General features: G+C 30.7%; 1 protein-coding gene across 1 annotated transcript; it reads right to left on the minus strand.

Annotated features, from left to right (window-relative positions):
- Window positions 1–4,650: 4,650 nt before the first annotated feature.
- LOC123663354 (alpha-tocopherol transfer protein-like) lies at window positions 4,651–18,053 on the minus strand. The gene is made up of 8 exons (XM_045598045.1): window positions 17,969–18,053; window positions 11,457–11,616; window positions 11,015–11,174; window positions 8,092–8,150; window positions 7,484–7,680; window positions 6,988–7,098; window positions 5,792–5,894; window positions 4,651–5,291 (listed from the first exon to the last, which is right to left on the minus strand). The coding sequence occupies exons 2-8, from the start codon at window positions 11,605–11,607 to the stop codon at window positions 5,140–5,142; spliced, it is 933 nt and encodes a 310-aa protein (XP_045454001.1). The 5' UTR covers window positions 11,608–11,616; window positions 17,969–18,053; the 3' UTR covers window positions 4,651–5,139.

Consider the following 18,053-nt stretch of genomic DNA (forward strand, 5'->3'; position numbering starts at 1 on the left):
CCACATATATGTTTGCTATGGTCTGGACGTTTGTGTTTGTTTTCGGATCCCGATATAAGAGTAAATCTTAGTAAACCGTTATCGCAGCTGTTTTGAATAACATTTTGTAAAAACTTCGAAATTTTTCTCCGTTAAGTTTTTAAAGATAAAGACAGATGAAAGATTGCACGAATAGCATACTTAAAAAGATAGGAATAGGTTACTTAAAAAGAATTTCATTTGGATCCATTGGATACGGAATTCTAAAAAGAGGTTAGTGTTCTTTCAAGGTAAAATATTAAACTAAAATGTGCGTTCAGACATAACAAGACAGTCTCTTATAAAGATGCAAAAATTTAGCGACATTAAGATAAAAAATCTTACAAATATAACGTATGTTTAAACATGAGAAAAATTCAAATGAATACATTACAACATATTAAACTTAGTCTAACGCAATGACTTGTTGAATTACAGATAAATGAGTGACAGAGAATATACCTATATTTATTTAAATATATATTGATGCACAACAATTTTGAAAAAATTCTTATCAAATAGATTTTTTACGTATTAAAGATATGATATAGAAACACATCTAAAAAAATATTTTGTTATCTCTTTTATTGTTGTAGGTCCAGAAAGGTTGAGAATGAATTTGTGTCATATTTATTGTTAAATGACTGCAGATTAATAATTATTTTATAAAGATATCATATATTAGTTAAAGATAAATTTTAGTGGAACTAAATATAAATTAAAATAAACTGCAAGCATGTAGTTTTTCTAGAATATGGTTTTCTTATTATTGTGTATGGGCTGGTAAGATTTAAAAACATTGTAAATGTTCATGCAAAGTTGTAAGTCTCTAAGAACATTTATTATACTGTCTGTCACACCTAAAAGTATTAAGAAATACTAGTTCATTATTGAATATTACAGAATAAATTCATACCTCACCTAACATAACATTACCATATAAAACGACAGAAAATGTTAATGGTATATTATGTAACGATTTATTACATATAGTAGCATAAAAAAATCATCACTCTACTCATTATCATTAAGTGTTACTCAATTCCGAGGTTAGTTATGAACATATATATGGGAACTTTTTTTCCATTTTCTATTAAAAAATCATTGTATTTAATCTATAAAAAGTATGTCTCTATTATTTCAATAATCTGTGTATGCTCTCTCATGGTACATTATTACATTATGTGCAACTCAATGTGTTCAAGGTCAGTGTTGCGTCTATTAACACATAAGATAGGATGAAAGATGTATGTTTATATTAAATACATTTATTTCGAAATTTTATAAAATACGATTGACAACATAAGAAAAAAAAATATTTACAGATAGTTGGGGTACATACAATATCCGTACGGAATGGTGCTAAAAATGCTGGCAGCATTTCCACGTTGAGTGGAGTGGAGGCAGAAAGGCGAAGAGTTCAACCTTTTTAAATTTTATTTTAGAACTGCTACTCCGAGTTCATTTAGTCATCTCCAAGGTAATTTATGCCGTTTAGTTTTTTGTTCTTTCTCCGCAGTGGCTCCCGCTCTTAAGGCTGTTTCCCTAACAGGGGACGAAGGAAGTTTGTCAGTGCAGGTTGCGTACCACAAAAGCACCCTTTTCTTTTCTCAGGGAACCAACGTCGATCTATTAGGTCCTTTGCCATCATTCCGGCTAATTCCAGTGGGCTCAATAAGAGTAGGAATGTCGATGGTATCAAGAGCTCTGTTTATGGTTTTACTTAGGGAACCGTGATGGGAAAACCTACCTGAACTCTTGTTGCAGGAAATGTTGTGTAGTCCGACAGGTTCAACCTTTTTTTACGTACGGACATTTGTGTTCCAACCACTGGAGCTCCCAAAAGGAGACTGACAGCAATTCTAAAACTTTTCTCTGCATAAAAGCGGTCCAAGGTTTTTGACGGCATTACGTGTAACCGGACTCTTTATTTGACACAGCTAAAAGTCTGGCATGGTTATGTCACTTTTTAGATTCAGCGTCAAGTTTATATGAGTATTGGCATAATGGCATATTTCGAAGTTTTTGTTTTGTAACTTCCTTGGCGATATCGTTTATGTTAGTAAGTATAGTGTCTGCCTATAAACGACAAAATGCTGGGAAAAGTACTCTACTTTATATAAGTGAAGGTTCGGATGCTAATCCACAACGTTGCTCTAATGTGGATTAATCGATATCTTTCCTATCATAAATAGCCCCAAATTTATTTTTCTTCAGTAAATTATTTTTCAATTTAAAAAAGTGTCTATCAATATTTATGTAACAATTTACAAATATTTTATTTTATATACCAGGTTTATTAGTACGTCAAATCAAAATGTAAATAACAATTTATTTAAAAAAATTTTTATTAAGCTAACGATGTTAATTTGTCAAGAGCAGCTTCCGCCACGTCGAGTTTTGTTTGTTATATTGGCTGAAATTTATAGTTTATAATCACCTTAGTAGACAAACTATCTAGCTCAAAGTGAAATTGTCTACGGATCTCGTAAATCTTGTAGAACCTGAATCATAATGAATATTCATGAAGGTCCGGGTTGTTTTCATCCTTCAAAGCGTAAAATTTAACTACGGTTATACGTATATTAGAATAAGGAAGTGTAATTTTTTGTATCTAAATATTGATTTGTTCACATTTGCAATCTTCTTCCCTAATAATTGTGTTTGCTCGCAAACGAAAAATCGACAAGTAATAAAACTTAAGTTGACGAAAAAAATTAATAAACACACTAGTCGTCTCTACGATTTTCAAGGGTTCCTCTCGTTTTCTCTGGGATTCCATCATCAGATCGTAATTTCCTTATCCTTGAGATATCTCCTTTCCAACAAAAAAAGAATTATCAAAATCGGTTCATAAGCGACGAAGTTCTCCCCGAATCCTCCTCCTTTTTCGAAGTCGGTTAAAAAGACTTCAATTTATATCGATGGAGTAATATTATCATTAAATTAAATACAAATTATTTTTTTGTGGGTAGGAGTGTAATAACTAACAACGTTACAACCTTGTATTGGCGTGCGAAAGAGTAAATAATAATAATAAATATTCGTCAGATTTCGATAAACTTTAAATGGACACAAGACCAGCTTTCGACAAAAAATAATCGTCTAAACTGGTACACAAAAAAGTTATGAAGTAATTAATACACATAAAAATATTGTAAAATGTAGTCGAATTGGAAACCTCTTCCCTTTTGTCAGTTAAAAATGGTGAGTGATAAAAATTTAGCTTTGCTCCTATGATTATTTTATAGCAATAAAACGAGCATTAAAAACTTTAACTGTCAAGCTATTTTGCTCACTCAATTAAAATACAATCGTTTACAAATCTTTTGCTAAATGGCTTGTAATGAAAACAAAGAATAAATAAAAAAAAGAAGCTGTTAATGAAATAAACAAACAACGAATTATCAACAAGCTTAGAATGATATGATGTATATGTAAAGATATTCTAGTGATATTATAAATGTCATAATTAGTTAGGATATACTCCTATAGGTATTATATATATAACCATTAAACTGATTGTAATAAAACTTGGTACATATGTAGATAGTTGGAAATCAACTAACAAAAAATAGCATGTAGGCTATTTTACACACATTCATCATTACAGCCTATACAGTCCACTGCTGGACATAGGCCTCCACAAGTTTACGCCAAAAATAACGTGAACTCATGTGTTTTGCCCATAGTCACCACGCTGGGCAGGCGGGTTGGTGACCGCAGTACTGGCTTTGTCGCACCGAAGACGCTGCTGCCCGTCTTCGGCCTGTGTATTTCAAAGCCAGCAGTTGGATGGTTATCCCGCCATCGGTCGTCTTTCTAAGTTCCAAGGTGGTTGTGGAACCTTGTTATCCCTTAGTCGCCTCTTACGACACCCACGGGAAGAGAGGGGGTGGCTAAATTCTTTAGTGCCGTAGCCACACAGCATTTTACATACATTATTCCGTTTTGATGGGATCGAAAATTACGAAGCTGAAACTGCAAGGCGCAACTGCATATATGTACTTGCATACTGCATATACATACCTAGGTAGGAAGTAATTTAGGTAAGTGTTGTAGATAGACACTGTGAATTCAAAAAAATTAAAACTTAATCAAACTTAATGTCTTGTTTATAACTTTCATTGTTTTTAATGGATATAGTAAACTGGCATAAATGGTTATTCATTTTAACGGGAAACATATAAAAGAAGAAAATTAGTCTTGTGATATCATTAGAGTTTCATTTATATCAATTAGATATTAGGATTTCAACAGATATAAATTTATGTAATAAAAATTATACTTACCAGAACGAAAAAAAAAAAAAATAGAAAATAAATTACGACTTTATGGAATTAGAAGCTGTGTTCTGCGGTTTGACCTGCGTTAATTTGACGAGAAAACGTAAAAATATCATGTAGCTTAAAACCCTTCCTCGGTAAATGGACTATCCAACACATTTTTTTTTTTAATTCGACCCAATACTTTTGAGATTAGCGCATTCAAACAAACAAAATCTTCAGCGTTATAATATTGATAGAATTGTATATAAAATACCTTGTATATTATAAAACCTGCTTTGAATAATTTTGTACTATTAAAATTATTGTAAAAATTAGTTAGGGATTTAAATTAAAAACATCTAAGTTTATTTACATTACTTATTTATCAAAACGTTAATACGTTTTGGTATACACCACAACATAATACAATACCTATATTGAGCCTTGTCTTAAAAACTAAAACTTAAATATATTTATAATATATCTAATTAAGAAAAAAAAACACAAAATTAAAAAAAAGAATCAATACCATTTATATTATATAACACAAACCATCTAAATATCCATAAACATTCTAATTTTTATTATATAAAGTAACAATGTTTATGTAATAGTTTTTAATACAACATAAACTTAACAATGAACATGTGAAAATTATTATTAGTTTTGGGTAATTTTTCAGAAACTTTCATTTTATTAAAAGAATTAAAGAAAAAATCACATTATTGAAACTTTATTAAAAGTTCTGTCCTGTCAAACCTCAAAATAACACTAATTGATATTCAGACATACTATACATTACTAAAATATAATATAACCATACGTACTTAGTAAATTTAATTAATATTTCGTATTAGTCAATTGACAGCTGTCTAAACGATCCGTCAATACCAAATAACTCATCGTAATTGGTTGGTTTTCCAGGTCTTAGCGCTTCGTTAGCTTTTACAGATTCCTGTTCCTTGAACCATGCGTTGTAGTCCTCTAACTTCTTCGTCCATCCATCTGGAAGTTAACACTTGCTTTAAGAAAACTTTTATTTGTTTCAGACAGACAAAACACAGTTATTTTGTTTACATGTTGATAAGTTAATGCAAAATAACACAAACTTATGGAAATTTTTCGATATCTTATTTAGATTATATATTTATTATTTAATCCATCTAGAATAACGTAGAATAATTTAAATTTTCGATCAGTAGTAGGTATATTGAAACTATGTTTGTATAAAATTCAATTTTTCAGCTTTATTTATACAAAGGCACTGTTATTGTTAAGTTTCAGTTAGTCTAAATAGTAAGAATAATCTCATTCTCCAGTTACTTACAGGAATATCTGACAGATAAACTGGTTTCAAGTTAAAAAAATATCTCTCAGGTTGTTATCGATAGGATACCGTTAATTGTTATAAATCAGATAGCTTTATCGGTAAATAATGAAACATTCCATTAATTTTTTTTAATATTTTTTTTTATTTACATATAAAAAATTGTAAACGTATTTACCATTTACTTCATCAAGGGAACAACCGTTACCGCCGTATTCTGCTGGTAGCATATCTTTGGGTACGTGTTCATGTAGCGTACTTACATCGGAGTGGACGAATATCTGTATAAAGATAGATATATAATACCTATTATTAATGACTACTACATAAATTGCATACCTATTATTATGATAACAAAACACTGCGCTTATTATTAAATTTTGTTCGTTGCTAATACAATACTTATGATCTCCTAGTGATAACAGACGTGTTTACTAGCACTGCGTATTTTCATTCATAATTCCCACGTAAGAAGATGTGGGTTGGATTGAGGAACATTTGGGAGGAAATGAGTTATATAAACGCATCGGGTCCGCTATCTCTTTATAAATTATGTTCGCCTAGTACCATTTGTTTTGATAAGCAACAGGCGTTTATCGATTTGTTGTTTAATTGAAACAAATGTTTATTGACGATATATATGAATGGGATATTTTTTTACAAACTACAAGACTACTATAGTTTGTTAGTTATTAGGGCAAGTTTATTTTTTAGTAAATAAAGATTTTGTAATCGGTACATAACAGATTTAATAAAATATCGTTCTTTTAAATGAGTAATGAGCAATTATTGATCTTTTTTTATATTTTCATACTATATTAAATTTGAGAGTTCATTAAACATTACCCATTCATCAGATCATTTAAGAACTATTTACAAAACAATCATATTTTATTTTGTAACTACATAGTTCATTAATATTTACCATAGATAATGTAAGTTTATTATTGTGATCTCTCTCAATCAACAATCTCTTTCGCAATGTTTATGTTTCCCTGGTATCGCTTGTTTTGGTTTAAGCCAGTCGCTTTCGCTATAAACAAATGAATTATTACCACCAAACTTCGTTTTGGTTATGACGGCCTGGTACTGCATGTTTTGACTTTAGATGTACAGTCGCGATGATGTTATTTATACTATATTTAACTAAAATTTCTGGAGCTCATCTCACAACAAACTTTCATGTTGAAGGGATTTTGACAAAAACAACCAAACGAGATACATAAACTAAAAAGTATTTTGTTTTTGCGTATTTATTTTATAAAATATTGAGATCGTTTTTTATTTATTTTTCATGATTTTTTCTATGTGTTGCTGTTTATTATTATTTTTAGATTAATGTAGATGAATTTAGTAATTACAAACAAAACTTACCCTGTTCTTAATTTTATCCTTTAGGAAAGGTTTGATGAAATTTATCAAAGCTTCGATCACAGGGGATGTGTTTAAGACGTGAACTTCTTTTAACTTGATGGGATATGCTTCCTAAAAAATTAATAAAATTTTTACTAAACCTAACAGATCTAATCTTATATGCTCACGATGTTTCAAATTAGTTTGTTTCAAAATAAAACTTCATGAAACATATGAATTGAATGTGGATTTTTATATAAAAAAAAAAACAATCCTTAGTATAAAAATAATAAGCATATAAATATAATGTCATGTATACTTTTCTTTGAAATTTAATAAGTAGTGTAACGATTAATTCAATAATTAGAATTTGAATAAAAACGCAAATATCTACTACATTTTTTAATTACAAAAAATATGTATATATTAGATCTTGCTTCCATAACTTTATATTAATAAATTTCAACTAGCCTCTGTCACAGGTATTTCAAATGAAATACAATCTATAATTACGAACCTGTACGCAAATTAAAAATTTCTTGATAGATGTTGGTGATATTTTAGCTAGGTGAGTCGGTGTGACCACAGACGCATCTAAGATATAGATATCTCCCGCCACTCCCTCCAGTTCTTCCTTTAGTCTAACATCACCAATCATTAATGCTATTTTGAAAATATTGTTGAGTTGTTCAGGATCAACGTTCTTATCGAGACCTGAAAAAAATATTTGGATTTATTTGTTTCATAATTATTCTATGAAAACTTTTTAACAAAATTAAAAAAGTTTTCATAGAATAATAATGAAACAAATATTGTGATATATTTTGATATATTTACAACTAGCTACCCGCCCCGGCTTCGCACGTTTGCAAAAATTATGAGTGTTTCTCTATTATATTATGAATGTATAATACATATAAACCTTCCTCTAGAATCACTCTATTTAATAAAGAAAATCGCATCCAAAATCCGTTGCGTAGTTTTAAAGATCTAAGCATACAGGCAGCGGGAAGCGACTTTTTTTATACTGTGTAATGATAGCATTATTGAAATCGGTTTTTTTTTCGTTTGTGAGCAAACAATTATTTATATATTAAGTGACATTATTAAAAATAATATATTTACCACGACATATCGTTACTCGACGTCCATTTGGAGTCAGACCCGGTAATGGAGCACCTTGTCTGTAATAAAATAAATTTTGTGAATTAATGACATGAATACTTTGTACAAACATTTACATTGTCTGCGCGCGTATTAATATGAAATTTAATTAGTAACACAAAAATAAAATCGTGCATATTACAAATAGCATGGTGTCGTCTCCTGTCAAAGATTTTCATTGTAATATGAAACTTTGAATAGTTACGGGTCTCTGTAAAGAACTCACTATAGACGGCGCCACGGTTCGCTTAAACCGAAAATAAAAATCATCATATCAAAAATTTCGCTCTAGCGGGTACATCGTTCCATAGCTTAATTGGCTAGAGCGCCGACACGGTCAGTCGGAGACGCGGGTTCGAATCCCGCTGGAGCGGTCAATTTTTGATATGATATTCAAAAATGTTTAGAATTCCTAATGTGTCGGTAACACAAAAATAAAATCGTACATATTAATTAGTTACTACCAGAAAATTACTGAAAAAATTGTTGAAATTATTTCGGTAATTTTATTTTGTACTAGCTGTGCCCGCGACTTCGTCCGCGTTGAATTAAACAAAAAAGTTATTGTTCAGTTCGCAGAGTTATAAAATAGATAATTTTCTAAAATAACAGTAGCTTAAGTTACTCCTTATTACATTAGCTATCTGCCAGTGAAAGTCCCATCAAAATCAGTCCAGCCATTTCAGAGATTAGCCGGAATAAACAGACAGACAGACAGATAGACAGACAGAAATTGTAAAAAATGTTAATTTTGTATATGTACCATCTATACATCCATATGCATTTAGTAAAAACTGGTTATTTTAATATTACAAACAGATACTCCAATTTTATTTATTTGTATAGATTAATTACAAATAAAGATTTTTTAGTCTAGCAATATATACCTGTATTGAGAATAAATCATTTTCTCCATTACATAGACTTTTACAAGTAACAATGAAATTATTGTTGAATCTGTACTAACTATTCTATATCAACATTAAAAATAGAAAAGTCTTTGTAATGCATTAACTATAAAAGTAGTTTAGACTGAAATTCTTCTACCACTAGAATACTACGTTGTCACTGAGTGTCATAGCATATATCTTAACGGGCGAATATGGAACAGCCAAAATCGAGTAATATCGGGCGAGACCGCGGGTTGGAAGGTAGTTAAAAATAACAATAAAATATTAACGGGGACGCTAACGAGGAAAGATATTACGCGTTGAATTAAACTTAATTAAGGTGCGAAGATAATGAAAATAAACTGAAGGCGATGTAATAAATTAATTAACCGTGAAAATATTTATTTTAATTATGATAAGTAATGGTCATCTAAAAATTTTGATAAAATGAACTTTTTTAATGATTATTATAATGTAAGAGGGTAACTTTATGTGATGTGCTTTTATTTATTTTCTAATTTTGAATCATCAAGGATGTTTGGTAAAATAATTCCGAATTTGGTTTATTATTTTTATAAGTATACAAGATGACCCGACAGACGTAATCCTTGTCTTCCAAATTAAAAAAAAAAAAATCGTTAAGTTCCATAATATTTTAAAATTTTCTACGAAACTTTTTTAATTTTGTTAGAACGTACCTTTAATCTTAATATATATATAAATCTCGTGTCACAATGTTTGTCCTCAATGGACTCCTAAACCACTTAACCGATTATAATAAAATTCGCACACAATGTGCAGTTCGATCCAACTTAAAAGATAGGCTATATTTTATTTTGATATATTAATTATTATATTTAAGAAAAAAATAAAGGAGGCGGTACAAAGTTCGCCAGGTCAGCTAGTTATATAATAAAACTAAAATATAAACATAATTATCCGAATTTTCACAGTTTTTCTTGAGTTTTAAGCTTAGCAACACGGGCTTTTTTATTTATGCATAAAAGATTATTATACCTCTATATTAAAAGAGAGTATTTTGTTTGTTTTCGCCGGAAATTTGAGAAGCAGATGCACCGATCAATCTCTTTCGTGACTTCTTCACTCTACGTGACATTAGAAAAATTATCTGCGATATTTTAGCACGAGTGGAAGCCATTGTAAATATTAGACTATTATTATAATTAACATAACGTAAAACAGATGAACGGACGAGTAAGAGGTCGCATGTCTATCACATCATGTACAAATACAGGGAATTGCTTCAAAATATTGAGCAACGAATGCTTTTAAAAATGGCTAAGTAAATATTGATGAAACGGTTTACGTCTGAACATTCGTTACGAAACGACATTCCGATGTCAAGATGTATCTTAAAATTAGGAATCTTTTGCGGATTTGTTTATATTTTCATATAGAATATATATATTATATCTCGGTTTAGTTAAATTATGGTTATTTTTTTATGCATATACTATTTTTTACTATAATTTTTTGTAAGCATTATATTATAGAAAAAGTTATTTTTTTATACAGTAATACATTATGATCAAGTCATATAAAAACAATTGGGTTAAAAAAAATCCGGTAATATAAGGTCTACGTAAGATCATTTATGATTCTTCTTTTCAATTATTCTTTGTATTTACGATTTATAAATATAAAATAAAAATATTTTATTCTTTTTATTTATTTTATTTATATGTGTTTTATTCGTGTAAACTTGGACACGAAATTTCAATGTTAAAATTATGTTGAAAGAAATGGCGAAAACTTAAAAATAACAACGATGACTAGTTAACTATTGCAATAATCATTAATTTAAAAACAATGTTATCCGATCAAAAAGTTCATTTATTAAAAATTAATCAGCCCATAAATCAGCGTGCTCCTACGAAACCTTCCAATGTATTTCTACACTGAGTTAAAATCTTTTAACGAACTTTTCACTTATATGTAGTATAAAATAAATAAATAATAAAGTATATTATTACGCTTTGGTTGCTATCGATGCGAGTTCTGGGCTGTCTATGTCCCTGTTTGTGAAGAACTCCGGGCACGCGGCTCGCATTGTGAAGTACATATCTAGTTTCCGCTTGCACTTCTCCAACGAGAAGCTGCAGCCTCGGAGGAATGTCATCAAACGACTATCATCTGAAAAAAAAAAGTAAAATATTTTAATAAAATGCATTTCACTAACCTTAAAGGCTTTGTTAATTTGGGATTTCACGTTCCCGTTACTTTTCTATCCGCTTAACCTTCGCATTGCAAATTAGAATAAATCTTTTAATATCTCGTACGTTAGTTAAAAACGTTATTATTATAACTTCTCTCTTTCTCGGCTCATTTTGTTGTTTTTTCGATCTCCACAAAATGATAAGTACTAAATTGATAAAATGTAAATGAGAAGTCGAACTTTAGGTCAGGAGTTCTTACCCCATTCGTCAGGCAGATGTGGTTGTTTTCGGAGCCACTCCTTAATTGCTTCGAGATCACGGTCTCTGGTGTTAATGTCTTCGTTCAACTCCACGCGGATCTTCTTCCACATCTCACCTTCCGGTTGGATCAATGTTGCTGCGGACGCCATGTTGATGTTCTACGAAAAGTAAAAGTAAAACAATTAGGTAACGGAATACTAACCTAATTAGATTTACTATTTCTTGAAATAAAAAAAAAAAGTATTGATCTCTAGTTGATTATTATTTTTCCCTAAACATATTAATTGTATTAATCTAGGATATAAAAAAGTAACATTCAATAATATAAATGTTTGTTAAAAACGTTTGTTTAAATAATAAAATATTGATTCAGAATCAATAAATTATTGCTGATATGAATTAAAGAATAATATCTTTTCTTTCCTTTAGAAACCAAAGAGTTCATTGTTCTTTTGTTAATCTTATCTTAATTGTTAAAAATATTTCTTCGTATTTGTATTGTCATTTCAAAATGTTTCTTTTTAAAATTTGATTGAGTGATTCTGCAATGGGAACTGTAAACGTAACACAAAATAAGTATGACTGTACCTGTGTAAGTATATTGTTAGAGATTTTTTTTTTTTTTTTTTATGTCACTAGGTCGGCAAACAAGCGTACGGCTCACCTGATGGTAAGAGATTACCGTAGCTTATAGACGCCTGCAACACCAGAAGCATCGCAAGTGCGTTACCGACCCAATCCCCAATCCCCCCAGGAGCTCTGGTCACCTTACTCACCTACAGGAACACTACTGCTTGAAAACAGTATTATTTAGCTGTGGTCTTCTGTAAGGTCGAGGTACTTCCCCAGTCGGGCTGCTCCATATTTTGAGCAGGAAATTCCTGCTGTGCCCTACCATTTGTATGAAATTGAATTGTTGGCAAATGACAAAACACATTTGCTGTAAATTATTGCTATCTAAACTATAATTGTAAATACTCCCCGGTGCTTCTGGCTGGGGGAGGAGGTAGTCTGAATAGCAAAATAATAATTGTGTTTGATCTCTAAGAAAAAATTAGAATTCAATAACACATTATAAGGGCAATAAATAGTATAACCGAATTCAAATACGCAATATATTCAAAATTACTGTAAGATCTTGCTTAAAATAAAATCATACAACATGCACCAGCTTGTCAATTAAAAAATAAATTATTATCAAAATCAGTGCAACCAGTAAATAGTAACGATGTAGATAACACGTGAGAAAAATTGAATCGAATTGAAAACCTCTTTTTTTCCTCCGCCGTTTTTGAAATCGGTTAATAATTTTTCGAATTCTCGAAGTCGACGACTTAACCTTATCGTAATAATGCGTTGAAAATATTATTAGAAATCATCACTTCAGCCTATCGCAGTCCCACTACTCGCCAGAAATGTTATAAATTATCAATATTTCGTTACTATTTACTAGCAAGCGGTGGTTTCATAAGCGGAAGGTATTTGCAATCGGGCGGCGCAGGCGCAGCTCTGACGCAATGCTACACACGACATTCCTTTATTTAGTTCACTTAACCTTTTTTAGAACTTTATTCGTTTAATATGACAAGTATTACTTGGTTTATTTTATTTTGATTTAGTATTTAGCTTCAAGATTTCTAGAATGCGTCAATGTTATAAGATAGTAACGTTAAAACGCATCAATTAATTCTTACACGTGAACGTAAATACTTTTCCAAGTAATTCTAATGTAACTTATATTTTAACTGCCTTGAGATAAAAAAAATATATGAGACTAATTGAACATAAAAATAAAATTATAAAGAACTTCATAAGTTTGATAGTTGACTGTATGTTCAATGAATACATCATTACAGACTGATATGGTATCACCATATTATTGTTGTAGTTTTAAGTCATTGCTTTGATTATTATTATAGGTAACTTAAAATAACGTATTTTATATATACTGGCTCATCGAACGCAGAGATTTGGAAGAAGAAATGGGTATTAATTTTACATGTGTGGTAATTTTCAATTTGCTTCTTTCTAATCCTACTAGCGAGGAGATAACAAGAAAGAAGGGTTTTACTGGCTAAAGGAAGTAAGATAAGACCGGCTTCAATTACATCGACAAGTAATACAACGTAGGTAGACGAAAAAATAGTCAAGTAAATACGCATTATCAAAGATTACTCCAAAAGTTGTAATCAGATCTCGATGAAATTTAAATGTGACCACATGATAAACATCGGCTTTCGATTAAATTAAGAATCATCAAATCAGTTAAAAGTTATGCGGATTTTCGAGAGTTTCCCTTGATTTCTCTGGGATTCCATCATCAGATCCTAGGTTCCTCATCATGGTACCAAACTAGGGTCTCCTTTCCAATAAAAAAAGAATTATCAAAATCGGTTCATAAACGACGGAGTTATTCTCGAACATACATAAATATATACGGTCGAATTGAGTAACCTCCTCTTTTTTTGAAGTCGGTTAAAAAGTTGATGGGATCTAAGAACGAAAAAAAAATTGTCAATATTAATATCTGATATAAGAGAGCGATAATATGAATAAAGAACTATATTTAAAGAACATTGAAATGAAAGTGACGATATTGTTACAAATATGAACTAGTAGTGCGCATAGCCTTGTGGTTTCTCGTTTCAAGAGTCTAATGTTGTAAGAGTTCCTTCATACACGAGGTTAAGTTGCAAGTACTTCTGCGGAGTACTTTTTAGCTGTACCGTGACTTTTAACATGACACGTGGACCGTCTGATATTATTATTATTGCAATCAGTTTTTCACGGATAAGGTTACAATAGCGTGTCTGGGGCTTTAGTTTTTGTAAATTCTAGTGGCGCCACGCGTTACTGCGTTTTATAAACGGATAGAAGGTACTATGTTATTGTAGTTTTTCATTCAAAAGAATATGTGACGCAAATTTTAAGGAGTGTTTTTATTCATAATTTGACACCACGAGTTTTGTCTTTAGGATAGATATCTTTTTTGTGTTGTAATAGAATTGTTATAGTTTTGTAAACATGACAACAAACATGGTTAAAAATCTAGTTAATATATACCTATTTTATTCTATAATATAAAAATGAGTCACTGAATGTGTTGCTAAGCGCAAAACTCGAGAACGGTTGGACCGATTTCGCTAATTCTTTTTAAAAATATTCCTTAAAGTACGAAGATGGTTCTTACGGAGAGAAAAATTCAAAAAAAAAAAAAAAATTAAATTTCCTGAAAAAGTCTAAAAACAACACTTTTCTATACTCCTATACAAAAGATTTGTGATAATACTTAAAAGTCAATTTGAACTTTAATACCATACGATAAAGTTTGTGTTAGGCGATACGAAGTTCGCCGGGTCAGCTAGTATATAATAAAAAAATGTAATTTCTATGAAAATATGATATCATATGATAATGATAACTTTTCCAAGATTGTCAAAATAGTCAATCTGAAATAATCGAAATTATATAATTCAATCAATAACTAAATACTGTTAAGAAAACAACGCAGATATGTAACAGAAGTTTAGCCATGAATAAGATAGTTCAATCAGTTATTATACACACAGAATTACATAACTATGACTCATTTAAAATAAAAATAAAAAACCGTCCCTTTTCGTTGAAATTTATTTCGTTACACAAGCAACGTTGCTCATAATCTCTTACTCAATCTAATTGTTGTCATTTTGTTTTTTGTGCAACGTTTGTACTTTAGGCTGTGTGGTTTCGGCAGTACAGAATATAGCCACCCCCTCTCTTTCTGTGGGTGTTGTAAGAGGCGACTAAGGGATGCCACAGTTCCACTATCACCTTGGAACTTAAAAAGCCGACCGATAGCGGGATAATCAGCGAATTACTAGCTTTGAAATAAACAGGCCGAAGACGAGCAGCAGCGTATTCGGTGCGACAACGCCAGCCTGCGGTTACCAACCCGTCTGCCCAGCGTGGTGACTATGGCAACACACATGAGTTCACGCCATTTTTGGTGCGAACTTGTCGAGGCCTGTGTCCAGCAGTGAACTGCGATAGGCTGAAGTGTGTGTGTGTGTGTGTATGTGTGCGCGAGTGTGTGTGTATGCGTGTGTGTGTATGTGTGTGCGTGTGTGTGTGTGTGTGTGTATTTGTACTTTATTTTATCTACTGAGACCTCATCTGGTTTTAGCAGGCTGAGCCTACGTTTTCGCCTGGCTGTGTAAACCATTTTTGGTAATTACTTTTCTTGAGAAAATCTCTTAACTTACCTGATAAATTTTTTAAATAAGCATGTGTTTAACAAAAAAGAAAAAAAGGATAACTCAAAATTGTACTTTATCTTATGAAAGATAATTATCGACTTAGTGAATAATTTGAAATCATATCAACATATTATATATTTTTACAAACTTTTAACGATACAAGTTTTAAAACATTTACAGTCGCTAAGACCACTTGATTCTACGGGTCTTACTGGGACATATCGGGAGTTTCAAAATAACAATCGCGGTAAATCTATATATATCTATATATATAAATTTCGTGTCACGATGTATGTAAGCGGTAAACTCTGAAACTACTGTACCATTTCTTAACAAATTTTGTAAGCATCTGTAATTTGGTCAAACTTGGGAGATAGGGTAGTTTTTATCTCAATTATTGATATTTGTTATTGCAAATTAGAAGTTTTCTATACGACTTTAGTGTGTATTTATCAGTTAATTCCCTAAAATACTAATAGATGGCGGCTAAGTTGCACAGATATCATGGGTAGATGACGTCGTATATCAAAAGAAATAGTAAAAAATCGATTCAATCTATTATAATCACTGAGCCACAGCAACACGTGGCTGGGTCAGCTAGTCATATTATATTATAATTACAATTTAATTATGTACTTTATCTTATTGCAATTAGAAGATGCTAATTTTTACAAAGTAGGTTACGATCTAGGTTAAATTTCAGACACGTTCGGATTATTCTTGATATTATTAGACGAAACTTCAAGTCGCTTAATTATTATTTAAGCAGAGCGTTTCATATTGTATTCTCGTATATTTGGACATAGTTTTAGCAGCGTTTGCATAAAAAAATTACGACTAAGTCGGAAAACAAGTGTTGCCGACCCTACCCTTGATACTCCCCAGGAGCTCTGGCCACCTAACTCATCACAAGAATTCAACTCTACTTGATAGTAATGTTATTTAGGGGTGATCTTCTGTAAGGTTGAAGTACTTCTCCATTCGAGGTGTTCCAGATTTTCATCAGGATATATTCTATATGTGCCCCACCCCAATATCAAACTCTCGTCTGAGGTTGTTCTTAACATAGGAAGCTTAATATCTGTCTTCTAGCCACATTTTTAGACGCCTCCAAAGAATACTATGCCAGGTCGATTTATCGTAGGTGCAGAGAGGAACTTGTGAAGAAAAATGTCAGTAATGGAATATTAATAAAACAATTATTTGATAAATATAATTAATTAATTATTTTAAAAATTACTAAAGCAAATATTAACAGATTTATTAAGTTCATAGTAGTATTATAAGCATAATACTGAGGCAGTAGTGTGCAGAAATCGGAAAATACCTAAAATTTAACTCGTGCAGTAGTTTTTGAAGACGTTGACAAATATTTCAATTAGATTTGGCGTGGGAATAAAACTCCCGGTCACAACCAAATGCATCAATTCATATCTATAACGATTTTCCAAAATTGGTACAATAAATATATGAATTGAATTACTATTGTAAGTCACATAATATGGGTCTTTGTCTGGTAAGCTTAGTTACATATTAAGTTCTCTGTAGATACATGGTTTGAATTTAAACAAGTTTAACCTCATCACTGTTAGTGTCAAGACCAAGTTTAGAGACAATAGTGTTTGACGTATGAAGATATAGTAATTAACATAATTACATTTTTTAAATTATGTACTTATACATTATTTTAACTAAGTATACCTTTGTTCTAGATTATAGATGATTATTAATTATCAATTTGAATTTAATATTTTTCCTTAAAGTAGTTTCAAAGCCGTGAAAACAATGAAGTGTCACTTTATGAGTTTTGCAAATTATTAATTATAAATTAATTTTTGAATTTTTGCTTTAAGCAGATTTAAAATTTTGAAAATATATAAATGTCACTAAATCGGTCTTGCATTATCTCTCTAACAAACGAAATAGTCACAAACTCCTCTTACAACAAAATGATCATATCTTGATACTTTGATTGAATAATCTGGATCAACATATTATTTATTAGAAATTAAGAATAATATGTTACTCGTAATAATATATGATATTACATTTTTTTGATATTTATAGATAGGTAGATAAAATTATTACGTTTAAGAATATTTCCCCTAAGTTTTTCAGAACTCTAGGTTTCCTTATTGATAGTACTCATGGTTATAATGCAGCTTACAATACATATTTTACCTGATATTTTCAATATTATAAAGTTCTACACTATAAAACTAAAATTAAATTTTTTAAAATAAGAATACTTTAAAAAAAATACAATACTTACGTTATATCCAATTCACTACAACCACGCGATGTTTGCACGCGACGGGCAATGCACGCTCAGGCTGAACGAGCAGTTAAAACTAACT

This window comes from Melitaea cinxia, chromosome 20, assembly GCF_905220565.1.
Source record: "Melitaea cinxia chromosome 20, ilMelCinx1.1, whole genome shotgun sequence".
NCBI lineage: Eukaryota > Metazoa > Arthropoda > Insecta > Lepidoptera > Nymphalidae > Melitaea > Melitaea cinxia.

Bases quoted from the DNA above. Each gene is read 5' to 3' on its own strand.
- LOC123663354 (XM_045598045.1), bottom strand. From the start codon at position 11,607: ATGGCGTCCGCAGCAACATTGATCCAACCGGAAGGTGAGATGTGGAAG. The intron at 8,151-11,014 runs GTAATAATATAC...ATTTTATTACAG, and splicing joins GCATCGATAGCAACCAAAGC to ACAAGGTGCTCCATTACCGG. The intron at 5,292-5,791 runs GTAAATACGTTT...GTTAACTTCCAG, and splicing joins TTCCCTTGATGAAGTAAATG to ATGGATGGACGAAGAAGTTA.